Consider the following 21,309-nt stretch of genomic DNA (forward strand, 5'->3'; position numbering starts at 1 on the left):
TCCATAATGTTAACTGGGCTAACATAGCTGTTGAATTACATCGTGGAATGTGGAATTGAAACAAACCAATCTCTCCCGCTTTCTCTTACCTTCTTTCCGAAGAAAAAGTGAGAGCTCTCTCTCTCGCTCGGGACTTCGCAACCTCAGACAATGCGAACCAGTTTGTGCGTTCTGGTCGCTTTTTATCCTGATATCCGGTCGTCGTTTTCCAGTTCGGGAATTGGCTCGTGTGTGTGTTCTCGAGTGTGCGGGGGTGTGCGTGCTGGGCGCCAAGTAAAAACCAGGTAATAAGGAGAGCGAAGCTTTTAGTCTTGGTCGGTTATTGGTGCTGTGTGGTTGGCGAAGGCGACACAAGTCCGTGTGGCGGCAAAATTCTCGATTCTCGATTCTCCGTTCTCGATTCTCCGTTCTCCACTCCAATTTGCTCCAGTCCCCGAGTCCTGAAAATCGCGATAAAACCGAGGACACTCGTGCGTACGTGCGATTGTGTGAGTGCCTCATTTGCGAGGGTGTGTGTGCTTGTGCTGCAGTGAAATGGCAAATTATGAATAAAATGTAAGCGAAAGTAAGGAAAAACAAACTAAAACCACTGCAGTTGGGCGAAAGAAAAAGAAAACTAATCTTCCCCCAGTTGAAATCCACGAATTTATTCTCATCAGCGAGTGGAACTTCCCCATCTTTTCCTACTTAGTTTGACAAATTAAAATGCATAAATTATGAATGAAAGTACCGTTACGTGCGTGACAACCAATCATTTGTTATTATTATGCACGTGGGCCAGCGAAAACAAAAAACGGTGTGAGAGCGAAAGGTAAACTTGGCTAAAACACTGTCGCCACCCCAAACACCCCAACAAAATCGACATCCCACTGGAGTTCTTTAAAGTTCTCTGGAAAAATAGAGCTAAGCCAAAAACAAAAGAAAGGCATCGCCGACAATAAGTGAGTATTATGCGACATAGAATTTTGCTCATATTTCTTCAGGGATTTTCCAGGGCAGATGGAGAGCGAAACACACCAACATAGCAACACACAAATTGTAACTTAAAGTTTTATTAACTTGGCGCGGAACTTGGGGCCAGTTCAATTTGTGCACACGCCTCAGGTGTCAACATAAATTATTATAATTATGAAATTCTATAGCCGGATACGGGCCAACAGCAATATACTACAGGCAAGGGACAGCCAAGGACATAATAATATCGACTAACCAGAAGTTGTTGCTAAACTGTAAACTTGGCTTACTATACTATATAGGTTAACGGCTTCCTGGAGTTTTTATTTTATATTTTTTTAAATCCTAAAACCTTATTTAATTATAAATACAGAAGAGACTTATTATGAACACACTACTTAAAGAATCTCATTAATTAAATTGACTGGTCAGATACAAATTTCTTTTCGATTAAAGGTAATCAAGTTAAAACCTATTACCAAGAATATACCTCGCATTAGACTTCATAGACCCTATAATTTTGACCACTGACGTGTGGACACCTCCATTTTCCGCCATATATATATGAAATGCCCGTACAATGCCAATTAATTTGAGTCGCCGAGCTGGGGCATTCTCTGTCCGGTCTTTGAGTTATGGCCTTTCATTAGTCTCATTTAGTTGAGGGTGAGTCGGGGGGAGAATTCATGGAAGCGGGGACAAAAGTCCTACCAGCACATTCTTAAATTGCGAAACTCTGGCAGAGGTCAGTTCCATGGCTCGCTGACCTTTATGGCCTTATCAATTGACACTTAAAACTCAAATATCACGATAAATAAAAAGATTACCACCCTCTTTATTGAGGGGAACATATTTTTCAGTTTCATGTGATTTATCTCACCCGCTCTGGATTTAATGGTTCAGATCTTGGAAAATACTTTTCTTATTTATAATGATGACAAGAAAATGATACCATATTTTTGGATCGTATTACACGCTTGATTGCTGGCTAAATATTTGTATTTACATTGATTTCTAATGCTATATTGGTTTTATATTAAATTAAAAATATATATTTATTTATGCTTGCTTATGTTTTAATGGCATAGCACACTCGTGCCTTAAATTTTAAAGCCGAACTCTGGTCCACAGCCCAAACGTCAAGGGCTGTTCAAGGCACCAGAACTCGCACACACACCAAAGCAATACCCACAATGGGTAACACACACACTAGCACGCAGAGGGCAATGCCAGTCATTCAGTCAGTGAGGCATTTCACGTATGGCCATTCAGTCAATTCTTCATTCGGCATTCAGAGAGCTCTCGTAGGAGGCGCTTAAGCCCCTATTTCCCCCTTCTTCTTCATTGCCCCCAAAATGTGTGTTTGTGTGTGTTGCAACAAGCTATTGGACATGGCCTTATAGGCAAATCTTTTTAAAGCGTTGGGCAAAAGAGCTCTTCCCAAATGGGCTACCAACCAAAATGAATTTAAGAAGGGAAAATCTAGTAGCTATGATTTTATAGATGTGAGTGACCTGCGGTGTCTAAGCCCGCTTAGACCTTGCTCTCCGAATATTTGCATATTTAACAAGCCAGTACCATGCTTGCCACATAATTAATTATGCAAAAGACTCGGCTCAGGAGCCAACATCAAGTATACGCAGCGTGTGTGCGCTCAGGGTCCGACTCGACTATTTTGCATAAGCCACTCACCGTTCGACATGTGACTCAGTGTATGCGTGTCTCTTAAAATAGATGACAACAAGGTGCTAAAATTATTCATGGCCTCTAATTACAAAACATGATTTCTGAAAATTTTCTGCCCAAAAGGCTTTCACAGATTTTTCCCCCAAGTGCTTTGGTTGCTTGCCGAGAGTTTTTGGTTTTAATTGATTTTATGCAAATTTAATTCTGCCTACCCGAGAACAATTACACATTTTCGGGCCATACAATGGTATTGTTAATTTATGCCTTTGCTCAATGATTTTTGCGTCTGAGCTGTGGGCTTTGCCTTTGGGCTTTTGCTTCGGAGGGCATTTAATTCAAATTAACAGTTATTGGCCATAAATTGTATGATTAATTCATTTGGTTTCTTGTTTTTGTGAAATGACAATTGCAATCGACTGTCTTTGTTGACTTCAGGACATTGGCGACTGGAATGTTGAGCTATGGAGAAGACTTAGGCAGTTCCGAAATGAGAATTTCAACAAGTCCATGGAATATTCAGACAACAACAAAATAACTTACATCTGAAGACGGACAAGTTTCGTTTTAAATGAAAGATGTTTTATGGGATTCGAAGTTAACAATGATCTATTATAATTGACTTGGATAAATTTTCTAAATGTATGAAACGAGAAACTATTCTCGATACAGAGAAACAATCTCCAAATATGTATAAATATATACGAGTTAAGTTAGTTTTGCACAAATAATAATAATAATAATTTGTAAATATAATCACTTCCGTTTCAATAAAAATTTGTGTTGACCAAGCATAAATATTTTATGCAGTTCAGAGGTCTACAAAGTCAAGTGCCAACACAGGTCCAAGTGGGCATTAAAATAGCATTGGGCTTCCAAAAATATGAACTTTATGTAGCAAAAACTGGATACCGCTCGCATTAATTGGTAGCCAAAAATAGGACCAGAGAAAATGACAAATGACTTTTTCTGCTACCAATAAAGGCTATTATACGCAAATCAAACACTTAGGCCAATGATTAAATAATAATAATAGAAAAACTTAATTGGATGACAAAACCAAGCTTTAACCAAGATAAATATTCAACATTGTATTATACTTTCAGATTGTCTTAGGAAAGTTTTGCTGATATTTCAATTAAATTCGGTGCGTTGGGAGACACAAAAAATAACGAAACCGGAAGCTAAACCGAAAAAGGAAGCGAGACTGGGCGCCAAATACAAATAGTTGCAGGATATAACATGTAAATGTGACTGGCCATAGATGTGTCTGTGTGGGCGAATGCTTAATAGGAAAAGCAAATAGCAACGAGCTCATGGAAAATAAATATAAATAAGCCAACGACAGCGACAAGCAAAACAACAAGAAAAGCAATTGGTTGACGCTTTCCCTCGTTGGCGGTCAAGGAAAATTTATTGCATTGCACAAATGAGACAAGAAGAAAACGCAAACGAAGCAAAGGCAAACATAGAAAAGCGCGAGCATGGACAAGAAAAATAACCAAAAATTCCGCAACAAATTGAAAAATTAAAGTTTCAGCAAAAGAAAAACTAGCAGGAAAACGCAGAACATAAAAAGCAAGCTCAGCATGGATCCTGCAACAAGCTGTCGATATTCATTAGCCTATGGCGCCCTCTTCATTTTGCTGCTCCAACTGTGTTTCGGTAAGTTTAAGTTTAACAAATCCAAGAAAATTACACATCTGTTGCCTCTAAAAATGTGATTCATAAGCACTTGTTTCACTGTGAGATAACTTATTTGAAATTCATTTAATAATCGATACTCGAAAGCTTGTCAAGACTTTGTTAAGTTCAGAAAGTCAGGCGCAAAGTCAAGGCTGTCAGGTCGTGGGGATAAATCCTTCCTGGAAATCCCTTCAGCTCTCAAGACTTCGCAAAGGCATTAATAAACAGCAAGTTTGCTGCTGCCACCACCGCCTCTTATTTATTTTTAATTAAGTTCAACAAACTGCTGAGCAAAAACTAAACAAAATTAACTGGCGAACAAGCGAAAGTTGCGGTTCGCCACAAGAAGGGAGAAAGAGTGTTGATTTTCGGGAATAATGAAGATGTCGATTGGGGCTTACTTAAGGCCCTAAATATCATCTTCAAGTGATAAAGGGGTTAGAATGAACGAATATATTATACAATGCAGCAGAATATCTGCACTACTTTTATTACTGACCACAATTTATAACAACTAATTCTTTCCGCTGAAGCGGAAAATCGTTCTAGTTTTTGCTGAAAAAGAATATCAGTTTGAATGACTCCCAATTATTACAGCTAATGAAACTTGCGGATGACTGAACCATAAATTGAATTCACTTACTTGCACATCCTTTATAGGCGCCCACCGCAATTAATATATTTTATTAATATTAATTTTTTGTGTGTGTGTGTGAAAACCTTCAACTTAATTAGCTTGATTGCCGCGTGGCAGAGCAAAAAACAAAAAATATATATATGTATGTATAGAAAACACCAGTGAAACTTTTCTGCTGCCGCATTTAATTAAATAAATAAACATGCTCAAGTTTTTTCGCCATTTCCGTTTCCGTTTCCCTTTGCGGCAGGGTTGTCAAAGCAAAAAAGTTTCTGCGGCAGATCCGTGTTTACTATTTAACTTAGCTTTCCTACCACGCTCAATTGCGACAGCAGAGCGTAGTAATAATAATGACTGACAAATACAATTTCTGTCTAGACAAACGGGAGAAACTGAAATGATTATTATTTGCGGGCACTTAGCCGACTTGGGTTTGGGCGAGCGCTGCCTGAATTATAGATAGAAATCTTATTTTCCTATTATGGGGTCACGTACGCATGCCGCACAAGGGGAAAAATTGGGGAAAACTGGAAGCGAGCAACAAATAATGAAATTAAGTTAACGTGGCGCACACTTCTGGCCAAATTGTAACTAACAAAGAGCGAGCACCGATGTCCGTTGGAAGTACACATTTATTGGCAGCACATGAAACTAATGCTGAGCGACACGCACTCCACTCTCTCCACACTACCAATATTTTCCGATATCCCCTTTGATTCAGTTAATGAAAGTTCCAGCAGACGCCAAACACTTGAGGTTCCTTCGAGTGGAGTTTATTAAAGATTTCGCTCGGCTTGCTGGGGCATCATAAATACCTATAAGGATTATTAAGTGCCTTTTCCAGCGATTAGGCTGAGTTAAAGTGTTCTTGAGGGCCCATTGAAGGGTCCGATGTGGGGAGGTGCGAACAGATTGTCGGCTTACGTGTCGGCTTATTGGCCATCAGTATGAATAGTAAAAAGGTTAGGCCTACACCTATGAGTTTCCCTAATACATAGATCTATGAATAATTATATTACAAACATAGGAGTGAGACAATTAGATATTTTATTATTTGTAAATTAATGATTTTTTGGCAATAGGTACTATAATTTATGATTAAAGTTTCTGTGTTTATTTAGATGTATGCATATGAGGGATAATTGACGACTTATGCACTGACATCTTAGACGTTATTTCGCTTGTCAGGCGAAGTGAACTTTAATTATATTATTCCAGCTGTGACTGGGCGGAGTAATTTAATTGATTTTCTAATTAAAGAAAATAATGTGCATTATGCATGTCCCTTTGATGGACAACCTAACATGACCTGATTAATTTTACGCAGTAGTTATTTCGGTTTGATTACTAACTCAATTTGAGGTAATTATATGGAATAATATAACCCCTGCATAATGAATGGATCTGTTGACACACGAATGTCGAATGATTAAGTTTGTAATCCATACAGCAGTCGCCTTTTGCGCATTTCACCAAGCTGACAAATGACAGTTATAAGTCTTGTCACAAAATTCTTTCAAATCAAATCGATATCGCAACTTTTGACTTTATGCGCGCTGCGATTAACCATCTAACAAGAAACAGACTCAATGGGATTCGATCGATTGTTGCCACGTTTTTAGCATCTCTCATCTTTCCCCTTACTTTATGCCATATATTTTTTGTTTTTCCCTCGTATTTTCCTTCTTTTTGCGAAATATGCAAATGAAAGTGCGCCTGCAATGCAGCAAAAACTAAACTGAACTGAGCTGAGCTGAGCTGACAACTGGGAGCTGTTGGCTTTGGCGGCTAGAAGGGGTTAAGGGGGCGTTGGGCCGCCCAGGGGGAGTGGCAGACGTGCTCCCGTTTCCCCACTGCAATGACAACGACCAGGACAACGAGGATGCACTAGTCGTCAAAGGGAAGTGGAAGACGTTAAGCGCAACGAAGAATTTTATACTCTTGAGATATTTCAAAATAGAAAAGGATCGGTTAAAAATTATCTGCTTTCGAGTTTTAAAGTCCAAATATATAACAAATATAACATATAAGTGGTATAAAATGAGTGCAAATAAATCATAAGTAATAAAATAATGCACTCGATTTATGAAGTTAATAATAAATGTATCTGAATTAAACCAAAATGTTTAGTAAGAGCAACCTTCCTATGAAATGTAAGTCCATGGCTGTTATATTTTAATTTGGATATAAAGTTTGGCAAAATTTTTTTTTTATGGAAAATCACTTTCTAAGAGGCTCAAATTACAATACCCTTTCTGAGGGTATCGCATCGAGTCTGAGGGTGCAACTGAAATAAAGAGGGGACCGGACTCTAAACTAGACTGAAAGACAGACGGACGATGGGAGGAGCAGGCTTAAGAGGAGGGGGGAGACCAACTTCCGCCTCTGATTGCAGATTAAGCACGTTCTAGGCGTCTTCTCTTGGCTGGGAGGAGTGGTTACGGTGGATCTGCGGAGGATGCAGGCGGGGATTGATGCGTATTGACGCTGCTGGCGTCTGCGAAACATTGGAAAAACATCTTTATTTGCTCAAGGCTCCGTATCCGGATACGGACCCGCAACGCCGCCCACAACCCCTGAAAACCCATGAGTAAGCTCTCGAACCCAGCCGCATCATAATTTCCTTGCCTCCTCTCTCCGGCTGTCTGGAAAAATTTGCATTGTAAGTGAAGCCTTGGCCGGGCCGTAAATTCTTGCCTTGACAACCTTCAGCACAATGGCCTCCCTTTTGTGGGCCGATTTTTCAATGAGCTTTCAATGGACTCTAATAAAATTAATTGCATTTTGCATTTGCCTGTGCAGTTTTATTGATAGGAGGAGAGAAATATGGGAGTAGAGGCCAAGCTGAGCCGAGTTGAGCTCATGTGACAGTTAGATGTGAATTGAAAATTGCAATTGTTTTGCCCAGCATTTTCCGGACTTATTTTCCGGATGATCAGGGGGAAAAAAGTGCCGAGATTGATACACAATGTTTGCATTGTGTAACCAATCCGCTTGAGTGAGTTACTATCCTCGTCATTTGACTGCAAAATGGCTTCGATGCCAAATTTGTATATTCAAACAAAATTCCACATAGCGTTAAGTATTTGTGACAGAAATAGGAGCATATCAAAAAATTCTATTTCAAATTTTGTATCATACCTCTTCATATAATTGGTTATTTGTTTGTTCAATAGGAAACTGTCAATTAAAAAAAATTTATTTGTGCATACAGATGAATATATATGGTATAGCTTTCTGCATATTCATCAACCGCCCCAGATCAATTTTCCAACTAGTTCGCTCTTTAAAATCGACCGCCCTCAAACTGTGAAAAGTTCATTAGTTACTTATGAAGAGCACCCCCCTGGCACAATATTTAGGCGACTAAGGACATTGCTCACCCCATCATAAAGCCATAATGATATGCAAAGCTAAACTTTGCCAGTAAAGTTCTGCACTTGACACCCATCCCCAGCAATTTTCGTCTCCCCCTAACATTGAATTAGATTTCGAGCACAACTAAACCCCAAAAAGAAACTCATTTTGGTGAATGGAGGCGGATAACTTTTGTCTGCGGTTGACATTTGTTGCCCTCGGGTGGCAAATGAAATCATTTAAAAATCAACAATAATTAAGTAGCAAACTTTTGTCTGTGACGGTTCGTTTTAAGGTGAGCCAAAGAAAGTGCTGAGTGATCCCTTTTCGACCATAACTATGACGTTTACACGACATCAAATGGAAAACTTTCCGGCTCTGTCAGGCTCACAATCCTGCCTTGGCTTTCTGGAATTGGCTTTTCTTAATTAAGCCCAGGTTAAATGACAAAACTTTCCAATTTCTGTCTTATTAATTAGCTGTTGAAAGACCGGCCTCTGCTGGCGGCAGCTACAATTGCGCACTTGAAAATTTTCAAGAGCAATATACAGTTTTGGGGATATAAATAATCAAACACAAGCGCCTCTTAACGAGCTAAAAACTAGTGACGATCGCACCTGACAAACAACAAACGTGTTGGTATCAACTTTTGTGACGAAAAATACTTTTTTTTATTTAACTAAGATTAAAATATATACAATTCTCTTTGACTTCGAACACACTCCTGGTGCGCTTCGTCACTAAGTGAACTGCCGTTGATAGTTAAATAAAGACACTTGGACGACCGAATAGAATTAATTTAAAAAATTATAATTTTCGATAATTATTTTAGTATTTACTACGGATATTATATTAAAGCATCCTCAAAAGTTTTGCCTCCTAAATATTTGTGGTAAGGGCACCGTTTTTTATCCTTTCGACACGGTCCGCTTGTAAATGTTTCCAAAGCTGAAAATTCATATAACAAATACATATTGAGTAATTTTTATATTTTTACATTTCACCCACGCGCATGGTTTTTATTATATGTAAACTTTTTATGCAAGTCTAATAAACATTTGCTATGCAGTGTGAAACCGCAATCCTCAAGTACAACACAAATTGGATTGTAATCAAGAACGCAATTTGCTATATCACTCTCAGCAATTGTCCCACTGAAAACTGCAAAAAAATAAATTATTGAGACCTAATTAAATTATGAAAGCCAACCAAATAGAAGAATTAAATAGCAAGCCTTCATCTCTAAACATTTAAAAATAGAACAAAACTGAGAAATTGGTAACGGGGTAATCGGAAATCGTGTAATTTAATTAAGGCGTGGGATTAGAAGAGTTATGGTTGATTTTGAAAGTTAAGCTATAATTACATTTATTGAAATATTATGGTACTACGAAAATAATTCTTTTTAAATTTCATAGTAACTCTGAAATGGGCTTAAAAATGTATAGCAAATTAAAATTCGATAAAGTCACCGGCCGGCTAAAGCTCCTTAGAACTTTGTTGTGCCTCAAGGATGTTTTCATAGTGGTTCCTTAAAAATTCTCTTACTTGGCGAAGAAAAAGAAGCACAGAGGAGTCTTCCAGTGGCAGCGGTCCTTTGTGCGATGGAAACCTTTTGGCAACGCACTTTGTTTGTCTACCGCCAACGGAGCAGCAGTAAACAAACTACTGGAGAGTGCAAAATGCTAAATTATACTTAAGCCGCACATACACAGGCGAAATACACTCGTAGATTGCACAAAGTGTCCGCCAAAGCGGAGCCACGCACCGGCCGGAAAAAAAAGGAACTCAAACGACGCCGCCGCCGCAAAGCGGAAATGCACTCAAAGGGGCAAAGCCCACGGAAGGGCGTGGCACCGGCTCCACGCCCACTTCCCGGTAGACCAACATTTGCCCCATCATCATCTACATCGTCATCGGCTTCAATGGCGGCGGTTCTCTTTTTTCTGGCTTTGTGCATTGTGCTTTCTGTTTGCTTGTTTGTCGCTACGTTGGTTTAACGACCACAAAAAGCATGGAATCGGAAAACTGGACAGGCTCAAAACATTTGGTACCCTGTTAAGACACCATTTAATATTTTATTGCCCACAAAAAGGATGAATTAGTTCAAAAACGGATAGAATCGATATAATCTCTTCAAGTGCCAAACAAAAACAAAGAAGTGTACTATTTTAAAAAATTATTAAAGGTACTTTTAATAACTTTTATCTTAAAATCCAAAAATCAAACCCATATGCATTTTCTTTTTTGCAACTTTGAAACATTAATTGTTTAACATTTATATTTCACCAAAGTGCAAAAAAGAAATCCTGGAAAAATACCATATTACCTCATCCTTTTGGGAAATTAAATTGTGCACTTATATTTAGGCACACGTTGTTTTTGTCCTCTGACCCGGCAACAATTGTATTTTTAAACATTATTGCTTTGTTATTTGTGAGCCCTTCCAAAAATAAACTCCAAAGCTGTTGACGGACTTAAGGTTAAGTGTGGGATTTTCTTTGAGTTCTATTTCTGATTTGAGAGCGAGAATATATTTGTACCTCGGCTTTGATTGGACTCCAACGTGGCGTTGAAAGTTGTATAGTATTGTATAAATTGGTTCGGGAATTACATTAGTATGAGTGGTGAATTAGTAAAGGCCTTAGTTAATTTACCCTTTTGACTTCTGTGACGCAAGACATGCAAATTGAGATTGAGTAGAGTAAAGCCTATGAAAATGGGAAATAATTTCGATTTGATGAATGGAGGGCTTTTCGGTAAATGACATGTTATGAAATGGCTCTCGTATGAATGCGCGTTTGGTTTAAATACCCTACATTTAAACACGTTTTCTCGTGGCATAGGAATGCCAGTTATATTTTAATAAATATTTACTAGGTTGATTAGAATGCTAAAAATTCACCTGAAGGATGAACTTATTAAATAAAATAAATACAGATAAATAAATCATTTTTCAGTCCTTTGCCTATGTTTCTAAACTTTTTAATGAGCATTTCAACCCGTATAGATATGCAGTTCTGTGCAGAATCAGGCACATCCTTTATTTCCCCTGGGATGGCTTAAGCATCACAATCCACTTTTCTCCCGCGGATTGCCCCACTTTCCGACTGCTCATTTCAGGCCTGCAATATTAATTTCATATCTCGATTTGCGTGACCCAAATTGCCCTCCCAGCTGTGAGCGCGCGAACTACACACAGTTTTCCGTCATTGTCTTGGGCTGTTAAATAAGTTGGCAACTTTTCATTTCTCTGCAGCATTGTCTCGAGTACTGAGTCATATTTTGCCGAGACCCAAGAGCTTTTCCACCGCCAACACCCAGGCAGCATCTTTGCGTGGGAAAGAACTTCCAAACCAGGACACGTTGCTCAAGTTAGTCGTGTTCACTTTCTCTCCCAGCCAACTAACCATTGTGTTGGCAAAACAAAAGCGCATTGTTCTAGTCTGGGGACGGGGCGGGGCGGCCTTTCCTTCGATTTCCTTGACTTTTATGCACTTGCTGCAAGTTATTTATGTCCTGCTACTGGCATTGAAACCGCTAAGCCAGCCCACGACTAAGGACCTATTAAAGTGGCACATACTACGTCTGAATTTCTAGCAAATAACTCTTTGTCTTTCCTCCGCTTTTTGTCTACCAGAATCCGTGGAATGCCTGACAATGACCGAAATCAAAATCCCCAAGCACATTATGCGCCACGAGGATGCCGTGCTCGGCTGCAAGTTCGATCTGGACGGGGAGTCACTGTACTCGGTCAAGTGGTACAAGGATGGCTTCGAGTTCTACCGCTATGTGCCCAGGGACATGCCGCCCGGCCAGGTTTTCCCGCTGCCAGGAGTGGATGTTGAGGTAAGTGATTTCACATGATTTATAAATTATGACTAAAATAGTAAAATCAATATCACATATAATAATTATTATATATTATATCAAAAAGTATATATAATCGATTAACCAGTTTGTTTATGCTAGGTAAGATAATATTTTCAGATTCAACCCTCAATTTTTATAGAATCATCACCCATAGAAATTGTTGTTAGGTTTAAAACTTTGGAATTCATAATTTTCGAAAAGGAAATTATTTGATTAGATTTTGGCAGGGTTTGAAATGAGCAACAAGAAATCAAAATTGGTGCAATCACTGGAGGAGTCGACGCCGCCCATCGATGAAGAGGACGTCATCCGCTTGATTGCTGACCAAATTCGCCAGCCTACGAGCGATCCAGTAGATATTAATTTAAGCAACAAGGAGAATCTAAGCATTCTGCATCTCGAGGATGCCTTTAAATTCCAAAATTCGATGCGGAGCTTTCACGTGTCGCCCACTGCAGAATCTTTAAACGAAGTCATGCCCGTGAAAGACGAGGATCTGGGCGAGATGCTGGATGCCCTGACCGAGGTGATCCTTGGTGAGGATGACGATGAGGACGATGGCGATGATGATGAATATGAAGAAGAAGAGGAAGACGGTGACGACGAAGAGAATGAATTCGATGAAAAGGACGCGGATGATGTCGACGAAAATGCTCCAAAAACGAACTTAAATTCAGGCTGGATATTTTAAAAAACTGATTTTCAGATGCAAAAAAATAATTAAATTTTCCGTTTAATATTATTCACAGTATATTACTGGTTATATCTGCAATAAACATTTTTGTTTTACCTATTCTAGAATTATTGTCAACGGTTGCATATAATTTTACATTTTTTTTACAAATATATTCCAACAGTTTTATTTAATTAATTAAACATTCATAGATTGCAATATAACATTAGACTAATAACGCCCCGTAATCGTTATGTGAAGGAGCATATATGTTTCATTAAATGAGATTCTAGAGACGCCGAGTATCTCCAAGTTGGTATATCAAAGCCCGCAAATATGATATCAACGCCCTGTAAAAACATTTACTTAAAAAGCTATCTTTTAGTTGACGGAATCAACTATGGTTATGTTTTAAGCGACACTATAATTTAATTGTTTTATTATTATGTAAGGTACTTAGGAATTGCAAACTGTTTCTGTTTGTTTACGCGCTTTCACTTTTGTCCCTGCGCTTAGTGACCCTATTTTCCTTGCGTTTTTCTTGCAGTTACAAAACTCGACGGACGTGGTCGTTGTCCTGCGCTCAGTTAGCCTTCAGTCAACTGGCCGATATCGCTGCGAGGTGTCCGGCGAGGCGCCTTCGTTTCAGACGGTTTCCGGTCATGAGGACATGATTGTTGTGGGTAAGTGAAAGTGGCCAAAAAAAAACTTACACAGAGAAAGAGAGGACGGAATATGGCGAAAACGGAATGGATACATTTAAGGGAGAGAGAAAGGGACAGCTAGAACTTGGCGGAAGAAACGCGCCAAGATTAATTGCAGCTTGGGAACTAAGCGACGAAAAGTAATCTGTTATTGTGCAACAATAGCTATCTCTTTCTCTCACATACCCCGCCTGTCTCTCTCACTTTCCAACACCCTGTCCCTCTCTGACCCTCTACGAAAATGTATAAAATATTTCACATTTATTTAGTTTATGCCCGGCATTGTTTCTCGCTGCGATTTACAAATTCTCGAGGAGAAAACCTGTGCCAAAAAAGCCAGCGGGCTCAGGGAAGCGGAGATAGGGATGGCGGGGTAAGAGGAGAGGAAGGATTTCGGCCATCCTTTTTCCTGGTCGACACAGAGCTTTAATGTGTGTGTGTGTGTATGTGTGTTCTTTGTATTGTATGTATTCCACTGGCAAATTGCCCATGTACGTGATGCAATTCTGTTGCTCACTACAGCTTGGGATTTTTCCACAGCGCCAGACTCGGTCTGCATCTCTCTCTCTCTCGCTCGCCATCTTCCCTCTCTTTCGCCCAGTCTGCAACTTAATTTGAAATTTTTGCGCAATCCAACCAAACATGGCGTAAAAATATGGCCGAACGCAATATGAAAAACTGCTGCGGATGAAAACTTAGAATAAATGCGGAAAACGAGCTGGATTCTTTACCGAGGTCTTTAAGATAAGCTTTAATTGGAAAGGGGCAGACAAAAACGAAGTAGAAAGTGTTTAAACTGATAAAGTAACTAATCTTTAAATAACGAACATTATTATTATCAAATCATAAACAAACATAGCGGGCTAAACCAACCAAAATCATCCTTCTATCCTGAAAGAGGATTATATGCGTATCGACACATTTGACCCAAATATCCCAATGGTAAGCCCCCTTTTCGATAACTATGTTTAACAACAACCCTGAAGCTTGAAAACGGTAAATTTCACCTACATTTCCGTATACTGAAATGTTGAGATTGTTCCGGCGAGAGGCTATCAAAATTGGTATATCGCATAATTAGGCTAACTAAATATTTCCTCGATGGAGGAATAGAGAGAAGGGAGCGAAAGTCCACCAATCAGAGCTTCCGTTTTCAGCTGAAAATTACTCAATTACGTTTAGACTTTAATGGAGAAAAATCGGAAGAGAAAAAATTCCCCATGGGTTGGCTAGGAAAGCGGCTCTTCGGTTCAGATGTAAGCGGATTAAATCAGAGCCATAATGACTATGACGATTTGCGGATCAATAAACCTAATGAATTTCTGGGCCAGGAATAATAAAATTAGTGCCATCAAAAGGCATTCAAAAAAGTGAGACAAATATGGTAGAGTAAAAGTGAAAAAGAAACAGATAAATATAGGCTTTAGTACAATTAAATTGCGTGCTGGAAATCTCATTTAAATTGTTGAATTACTTAAAATTATAGATTGGTTCCATTATCTGCATTGTGGCCAAAATAATAGCATGCAATTAGGGGGAAAAGCATTTCTGTCGTGGCCAAATGCATTTGACCCACTTCCTTGGATTAGACAGCATCAACTGGGGAGTCAACATATGCGATAATTGCCGTGTACGCGCGGAAATTGAAAATGTGTGTGTGTGAGGGAAAAAGGGGCTTCCCCAGTTGGCAACGCGCGGGAAATGGTCGGAAAATGCTGTCGTCCCCGTTCAGCTGCATATGATAGCCGCATCCGGTTGGGAAAATTGGTTAAACGTAATCCCTGTCAGAAATTCAGTTTCACATGTAGAAAATACTGAACCCAGTAGGTAAAAAATGTAGTTACACTAAACCATTATTGTTTAACAATTAAACAATTTCGAGTTCTTTTATATTTTAATTATCTTAAAGTTATATTTCATTTCAAATATCTTTATTAATTAAACCAACCCTTTTCTAAAAAGACACATGGGTGAGCTTAATTTTTCATCAGTAGAAAAAATGGTGCGAGTTCTCGTTCCTCTTCAATCAATTGCTTTCCTTTGACCCTTTTTGTGTGGATGTGTGGGCCAAAAAGCTATTATGGTGAAAAATGGTTAGTTTATTTAGGCATCCGATTTACTTAGATATTTGTTTCAGTTGCTCAATTGAATCCATTGTTCGTCCAAGTTCGGGACAAAGAAAAACCCGTGGGCAGGGCCCAAGCAAAACAAACTGAATCCATGTTGATCCCTTGTCTGAAGGACCTCGGAGGCAAACAAAGCCGGACAATGGCGGCTGAAGAATAAAAATGCCCAGCAATTATTACCAATTGATACTGGAGCGGAGCACAACAGGGGCTATAAGCCCCGGTCCCCCAGACCCAACGACATGGCAAAATATGTTGAACAGTTAAGCAAATATTAAAGGGGGGAAATCGCAAAGGGAGTGCCACAAAATATCAACCTCTTAATCAATGTCAGGGGAGCATAAAAATATTCGCTGAAAATAATAATTTATGCAGTTTAGTTCGGTTAAGCCGAACAATGGAAAAAAGCAAAAAATAAGCAGAAAACACAAAGGAATTTTCCAGGAAGGGAAAAGCAATTTATTTTGACCTTATTCGGGACACTACTATAAACAAAGTCACCTGGTAATAAATCTACTACATTCTTTATTAGGTTAAACATTAAATTTCCATTAAAAAAATATATGTTTTCAACAGAATGTACTAGAAATAATAATGTGTAAAAATGTAATATTTTTTAGCAAAAAGATAAATAAATCTTCTATATATATTTTGGGTTTGATAAATTTTATTTAAGAGCAGTTATGAAAAACATGAAGTAAAGATATATCATCAAAATTGCTTTACAGTGTAACCTTTAAAAATTTTCTCAATCTGCCTTGGTTCGTATTTGGCAAAGTCGAGGAGCAATTATTGCCATTATTAAGAAAGAGATGAAAGTGGGAAAAGAAATATTCTTTTGTGCGATAAACGTTGAAGTTTCCTTTCATTTTCCCTAACTTTTCATCAATGCGGAACTATCGATTATGTTTAATTGAAGTTTCGCTTTAGTTTTGTTCGATTTTCGCAGCTTTTGGCCCAATTGGCAAGCAGCCAGTTGGGCCAGCAGACATGGCGATGGTCCCTCCATTCCGTTCTCTTGAACCTCCACCGCCATCTGTCCAGCAGCTGGACTTCATGGCCAGGACCAACACTGTGACCTACAAAAGGCACACAACAGCAGAGCGAAACAAATCAATTGCAACTATAACGTGCAAAGATTGCACACCGAGGAGATGCTTTTCGCCATTTTCGTATATATATTATTTTCCCTTTTAGTTGAGCTTAAACTGCATTTGCATGTCCTCATTGTTGCGAATGGGAATTGATTTAATTGCACAACTGATAGCTCACGCTTAACAGCTGGGTATAGAATTTGGCCGAAAACTAAAACCCAATTAAGCATCAATCTTGTTTGGCAACAACAACTTCATTTTAGATATGCCTTTTTGTTTGCTTTCTTTTCGGTTTTAGCGAAGAACAATTGGCTTATATTTCTGCGAAATGAGCAATTTGGTAGTGTTATTGTTTTTGTGATATTCCTGTTTGCAATTTTCAGACGCTGGCTTCTGAAGCAAATAAAATTTAAATGGCAAAATAGAACCCCGAGCTGGCGAAATAATATTATAATAAATACAAACGGTTGCACACCAATACACGAAGCTATTTTTAAATAAGGCCATTGGTCATCGAGCATATATATAATATATTTTCAGTTGGAATAGCTATTTTGGCCAACAGCTTCTTGATTGTTTAAGACTTGGGTTAGAGATAAATCGATATTTAGAATATATCTGATTGGGAAATAAAAGGTACTCAAATAGTTATAATAAAACTTAAGCTATTAATAATATATTAGATATCAAAGAAAATGCATCGGGCATCTGAAAGCTTATCAAAATTGCCTTCTGGCGTTCCAATGAACTCCATGGACCAAGAGTTATCCCCTTATCCTAAGCCTCTGTATATTCGGCATTTTCAGTGACCCCGAAGCATGGACCACAAATCACTGGCGGACAGCCGCGGTACCAAATTGGCGACATGGTCCGCGTCAATTGCACCTCGGCGGCATCCAGGCCGGTCTGCCATCTCAGCTGGCTGATTAACGGGATGCACGCGAACCGTTCGCTGCTGCGACCTTATGAACCCCTGATTGTGGGCCGCGAGGGGTTGGAGGTCGCTCGATTGGGTCTGGAGTTCCGGGTGAGAGGATGACATTTCAAGCATGGTGACATGAAACTAAAGGTAAGTTATTGGTTAAGTTTTCTCAAGGAAGTTGGAAAATGTCTCACTTTTAAACATGATGTATTATGTTGTTTCTAAGAAAATGTACAATGTATTGGCTTGTAGTTGTTATCATTTTAAGGCAGAAGTTTGAAGAATTAAAAGGGAAATCAAACAGTTAAAGAAAGAAAACTTAAAATGATACCACTTTGATTAAAAGTTAAATGTACCCCATTCAAGAGCCACAATAAAAGTTCCTGCCAAGGATATGCAATAAGCAGCTTATGGGCAGCAGGACAGGCCATGAAAATTGATACATTCATCAGCTATCCATCTCATACATATTTGCCAGCGTACTGTTGCTCTGATTCAATTTGCGACAACATAACATGGCAGCTCATGTTGATTATTATCCATTCGGACCCAGTTGGCCAGCCACTCACCCACCGGCCATCACATCCCGCTGATCCGCTCCACAGAGCCACCGAACCACCCAAACCACTGCGAGTGCAAATGTGTGTTGAACAAGCCACAAAATTTCATGCGAACGCGGGCGGCAGACGAAGTGCTCTTATGACATGTCCAGTATGCACAGTGGTTCCAAATAAAGTCACCAATTAATAGTCACAACTCTTATTAAATTTAATATTTAATTGATCTGAATCAAGCATTTCACTTTCCGTAAACTTAAAAAAGGTATTTGTAAATATTATCTGGAGACATGAGCACCCACTGTGCAACGACCTTTTGGTCACCGTGTGGGTCACAGTCCGTTTGCATATGTGGTGACGCAGGGGGTGCTGGTGTGCATACTTGTGTGGGTGCTGCGGAGATGTATGCGGGTCATTTTCGGGTTATTTGGGCGAAAACGGGGGGAGTTAATGAAAGCATAAAACTTTTACTACGCCGTCAAAAGGATGGCCAATCCGCCATGGTCCCCAATTCCCACAGCCCCCCACACATTTATCAATGTACACAGATTTGATGAAAGTTTTCCCTGCTCGTTCGTTCTTGCATTTCCCGGCCATAATCCGACTGCAGTGTGTCGCCAAAATCTCCTCCGTGTACTGGCAGAGCAACGAGGAAAGCGTGGAGAGCGACAAGCACCAGAGGATTCCGGTGCTGGAGTCGCGGGAGACGGTCATGTCCAAGTCCCGTCAGTCCATGGACAAGGCTCAGCTCGAAGGTGAGTGATCATCAATCATCCGGCGGTTAGTTGGTCAACAAGGGCTGTGCACTCCAAGAAATAGCTGTTGCAGATGACGTAAAATAGGGTAAATTAAATCCTATAAAAGAAGCAATATACCATATTATTTCTTTGTCATTGAATGTAACCATTTTTATTAAATTCAAAAAAACAAACTTTTAGAAGTTTTTATACAAACAATATTTCCTTTATGCTTTTTAAATTTAACAACCTTAGGCAATTCAATTAAAATGTAATTTTAGTTGTTCTGTCAAGAATGCAAATACACTTGTTTCAACAATTTCACCAACAAAAGGTAACTTTCCAAATAATGTGTTGTTTGTTAGTATGATAATCAGATTAGGAATTTAGCCTTTGGTAGATCAGAAGATTAAAGTTAACTCAATCAGAATTGGGATACCATTTCCAATTTTGTTCGAGTACATCAGCAACAGTTGTGGCCACTGTTGTGGCCAACCTTCCGCACCGGTCTCCATTTCGTATCCCCTCTGACCTCTCCACCCGCTTTGAATCCACAAACTAGACAAACAACTGAAGAAGAGCCGACGCCCTGCAGCAGCAACTTCAGCGGCCGCAGCTGCAGCAGCAGCAGCCTCGTCCAGCGCCAGCAGAGCAACGGTGGCGCCATTTGGGGCAATGTGGGGCTCATCGGTGCCCTGGTCACGCATATTAGCTTCCAAATCAATTGCACGCATTTCCCTCTACGCGCTGCCAGTCTTAATAGCATTTCTGTGTAGCTTTCGACCGGCAGTTGGGCAGGGATGTAGCTGTCAGAGGAGCAATGGCAGCCGTGGCAGCAGCACAAGCAGCAACATCAACTGCTGCAACATGGGATACAGCAGCAACATCAACAGGAGCCGCCTGTCTAGCCAATTAAGCTGCGAGAAGGCTGTTCAGCGTAGATAACAATTAACCTGGAAGCAAATGAACAGTAGAGCCAGCTACTCGGCCTAGAACCCCATTAAGTTCTGTGTATATATATTTCAATTTTTGTCACATCAAGTATACGCCGCGTGTGCGGCTCGCTTAGCTAGTGTATGTACATATCCGTAATCTAACTGTATTTATATATTACACATTTATTAGTGAAGCATTGAAATGTCGTTGTTCCTCTTTGGCCTTTTTTGCTTGTCGTCTAAGGGAAAATGCTCAAAGTTGTTGGCTAAGAAATTGCTTTAAAAGTAAGAGGCGGTCAAATATTTTCAATGGTACGCATAACTGTATAAATGAACTCAAGTAAGTAGCCAAAGCCATAGAATTTAAGAAGCTAACGTAAGACTCATAAGCTATTAAAATTTTAGGATATCAGCTGTACACATTGAATCCATTGAAAGAAAATAACAAAATTACAATTAAGGCTCTGGATTTTAATTAAAGCTTAGAAAGTAAACTAGCCAACAAAATCCTAGAATAAATTGTATTTGGTACAAGTAAAATGATTTTTAAATTGTCATATATGTACGTACGTATTTTTCACAATAAAGTCATTACATTATATTTTATAATTTCTTTTGGAGGTGGTAAAAATGATTTAGTTACTTAGGACCCCTTTTCATAATCGAAAGTAATAACTCATTGATTATTTAAATGATTCACACTCCAAAAACATTGAAATGATTTTGCTGCACTTAAATGTATGGCGCACAACTTATGGCATATCTCTGCTGAGAAAATCTTTCTCTCTCTTGAACGACGAACAGATTGTTAAATGTTACCTAGACTAAGACCATTATTAGCGAAATCATATCCAACCATAGAAAACTTAAGCCAAAAACCCTGTGTAGCGTAAAATATATGCGGATAATGAATGTTATTAAGTCTTTAAAGAAATAAAGAATGCAAAAAAAAAAGGAAATTAGATTGCCTGATTGTTGTTGGCACTGCCCCAAGGAAGTGACTGCCAACATATTTTTGAGGCCTCTGCTCCGTCTTCTAGGATACCCTGGATATGGGTTGTATGGAGAAAAACTTCCGTAAGTATAAACTGGCGAGATTGGTGGTTCTTACTGTTTTGTGGATAAATATTTTAATTTAATTGATTTTTTTAAGTTTTCCTAACAGGAATCCAAACGATTAAACCCTTTTCAATAGCTTATTTGCTTAGCAGGGTACAAGGTATTTGCAATCATCCTTTGTTATTTCGGCTTGAATTTTCCCCGCTCCGTGTCCTCGTGTCCTCTTGGCCATTGTGAGCGCTCTTGACCTGAAACAGAAAACACAGAACGGGGAACAGATTCGTGCCGGCAATTGTCCTTGCGAGGCATTCT

The 21,309-nt window shown here is 39.2% G+C and overlaps 3 protein-coding genes across 3 annotated transcripts; 2 read left to right on the forward strand and 1 right to left on the reverse strand.

The window, feature by feature from the left end:
* Window positions 1-297: 297 nt before the first annotated feature.
* Window positions 298-20,870, forward strand: LOC117150441. The gene is given in 7 exon segments (XM_033317326.1): window positions 298-941; window positions 3,744-4,302; window positions 11,958-12,166; window positions 13,411-13,546; window positions 17,594-17,856; window positions 18,877-19,021; window positions 19,566-20,870. Coding segments are annotated over 6 exon segments (1,212 nt in total). The 5' UTR covers window positions 298-941; window positions 3,744-4,226; the 3' UTR covers window positions 19,949-20,870.
* LOC117150443 lies at window positions 9,165-9,557 on the reverse strand. The gene is made up of 3 exons (XM_033317328.1): window positions 9,527-9,557; window positions 9,326-9,478; window positions 9,165-9,265 (listed from the first exon to the last, which is right to left on the reverse strand). Exons 1-3 carry the CDS (start codon window positions 9,555-9,557, stop codon window positions 9,165-9,167), a joined length of 285 nt encoding a protein of 94 aa, XP_033173219.1.
* LOC117150442 (calsequestrin-1) lies at window positions 12,348-12,963 on the forward strand. Its single transcript, XM_033317327.1, has one exon. It carries the CDS (start codon window positions 12,426-12,428, stop codon window positions 12,879-12,881), a length of 456 nt encoding a protein of 151 aa, XP_033173218.1. The 5' UTR covers window positions 12,348-12,425; the 3' UTR covers window positions 12,882-12,963.
* Window positions 20,871-21,309: the final 439 nt, after the last annotated feature.

Source organism: Drosophila mauritiana, chromosome 2L, assembly GCF_004382145.1.
Source record: "Drosophila mauritiana strain mau12 chromosome 2L, ASM438214v1, whole genome shotgun sequence".
NCBI lineage: Eukaryota > Metazoa > Arthropoda > Insecta > Diptera > Drosophilidae > Drosophila > Drosophila mauritiana.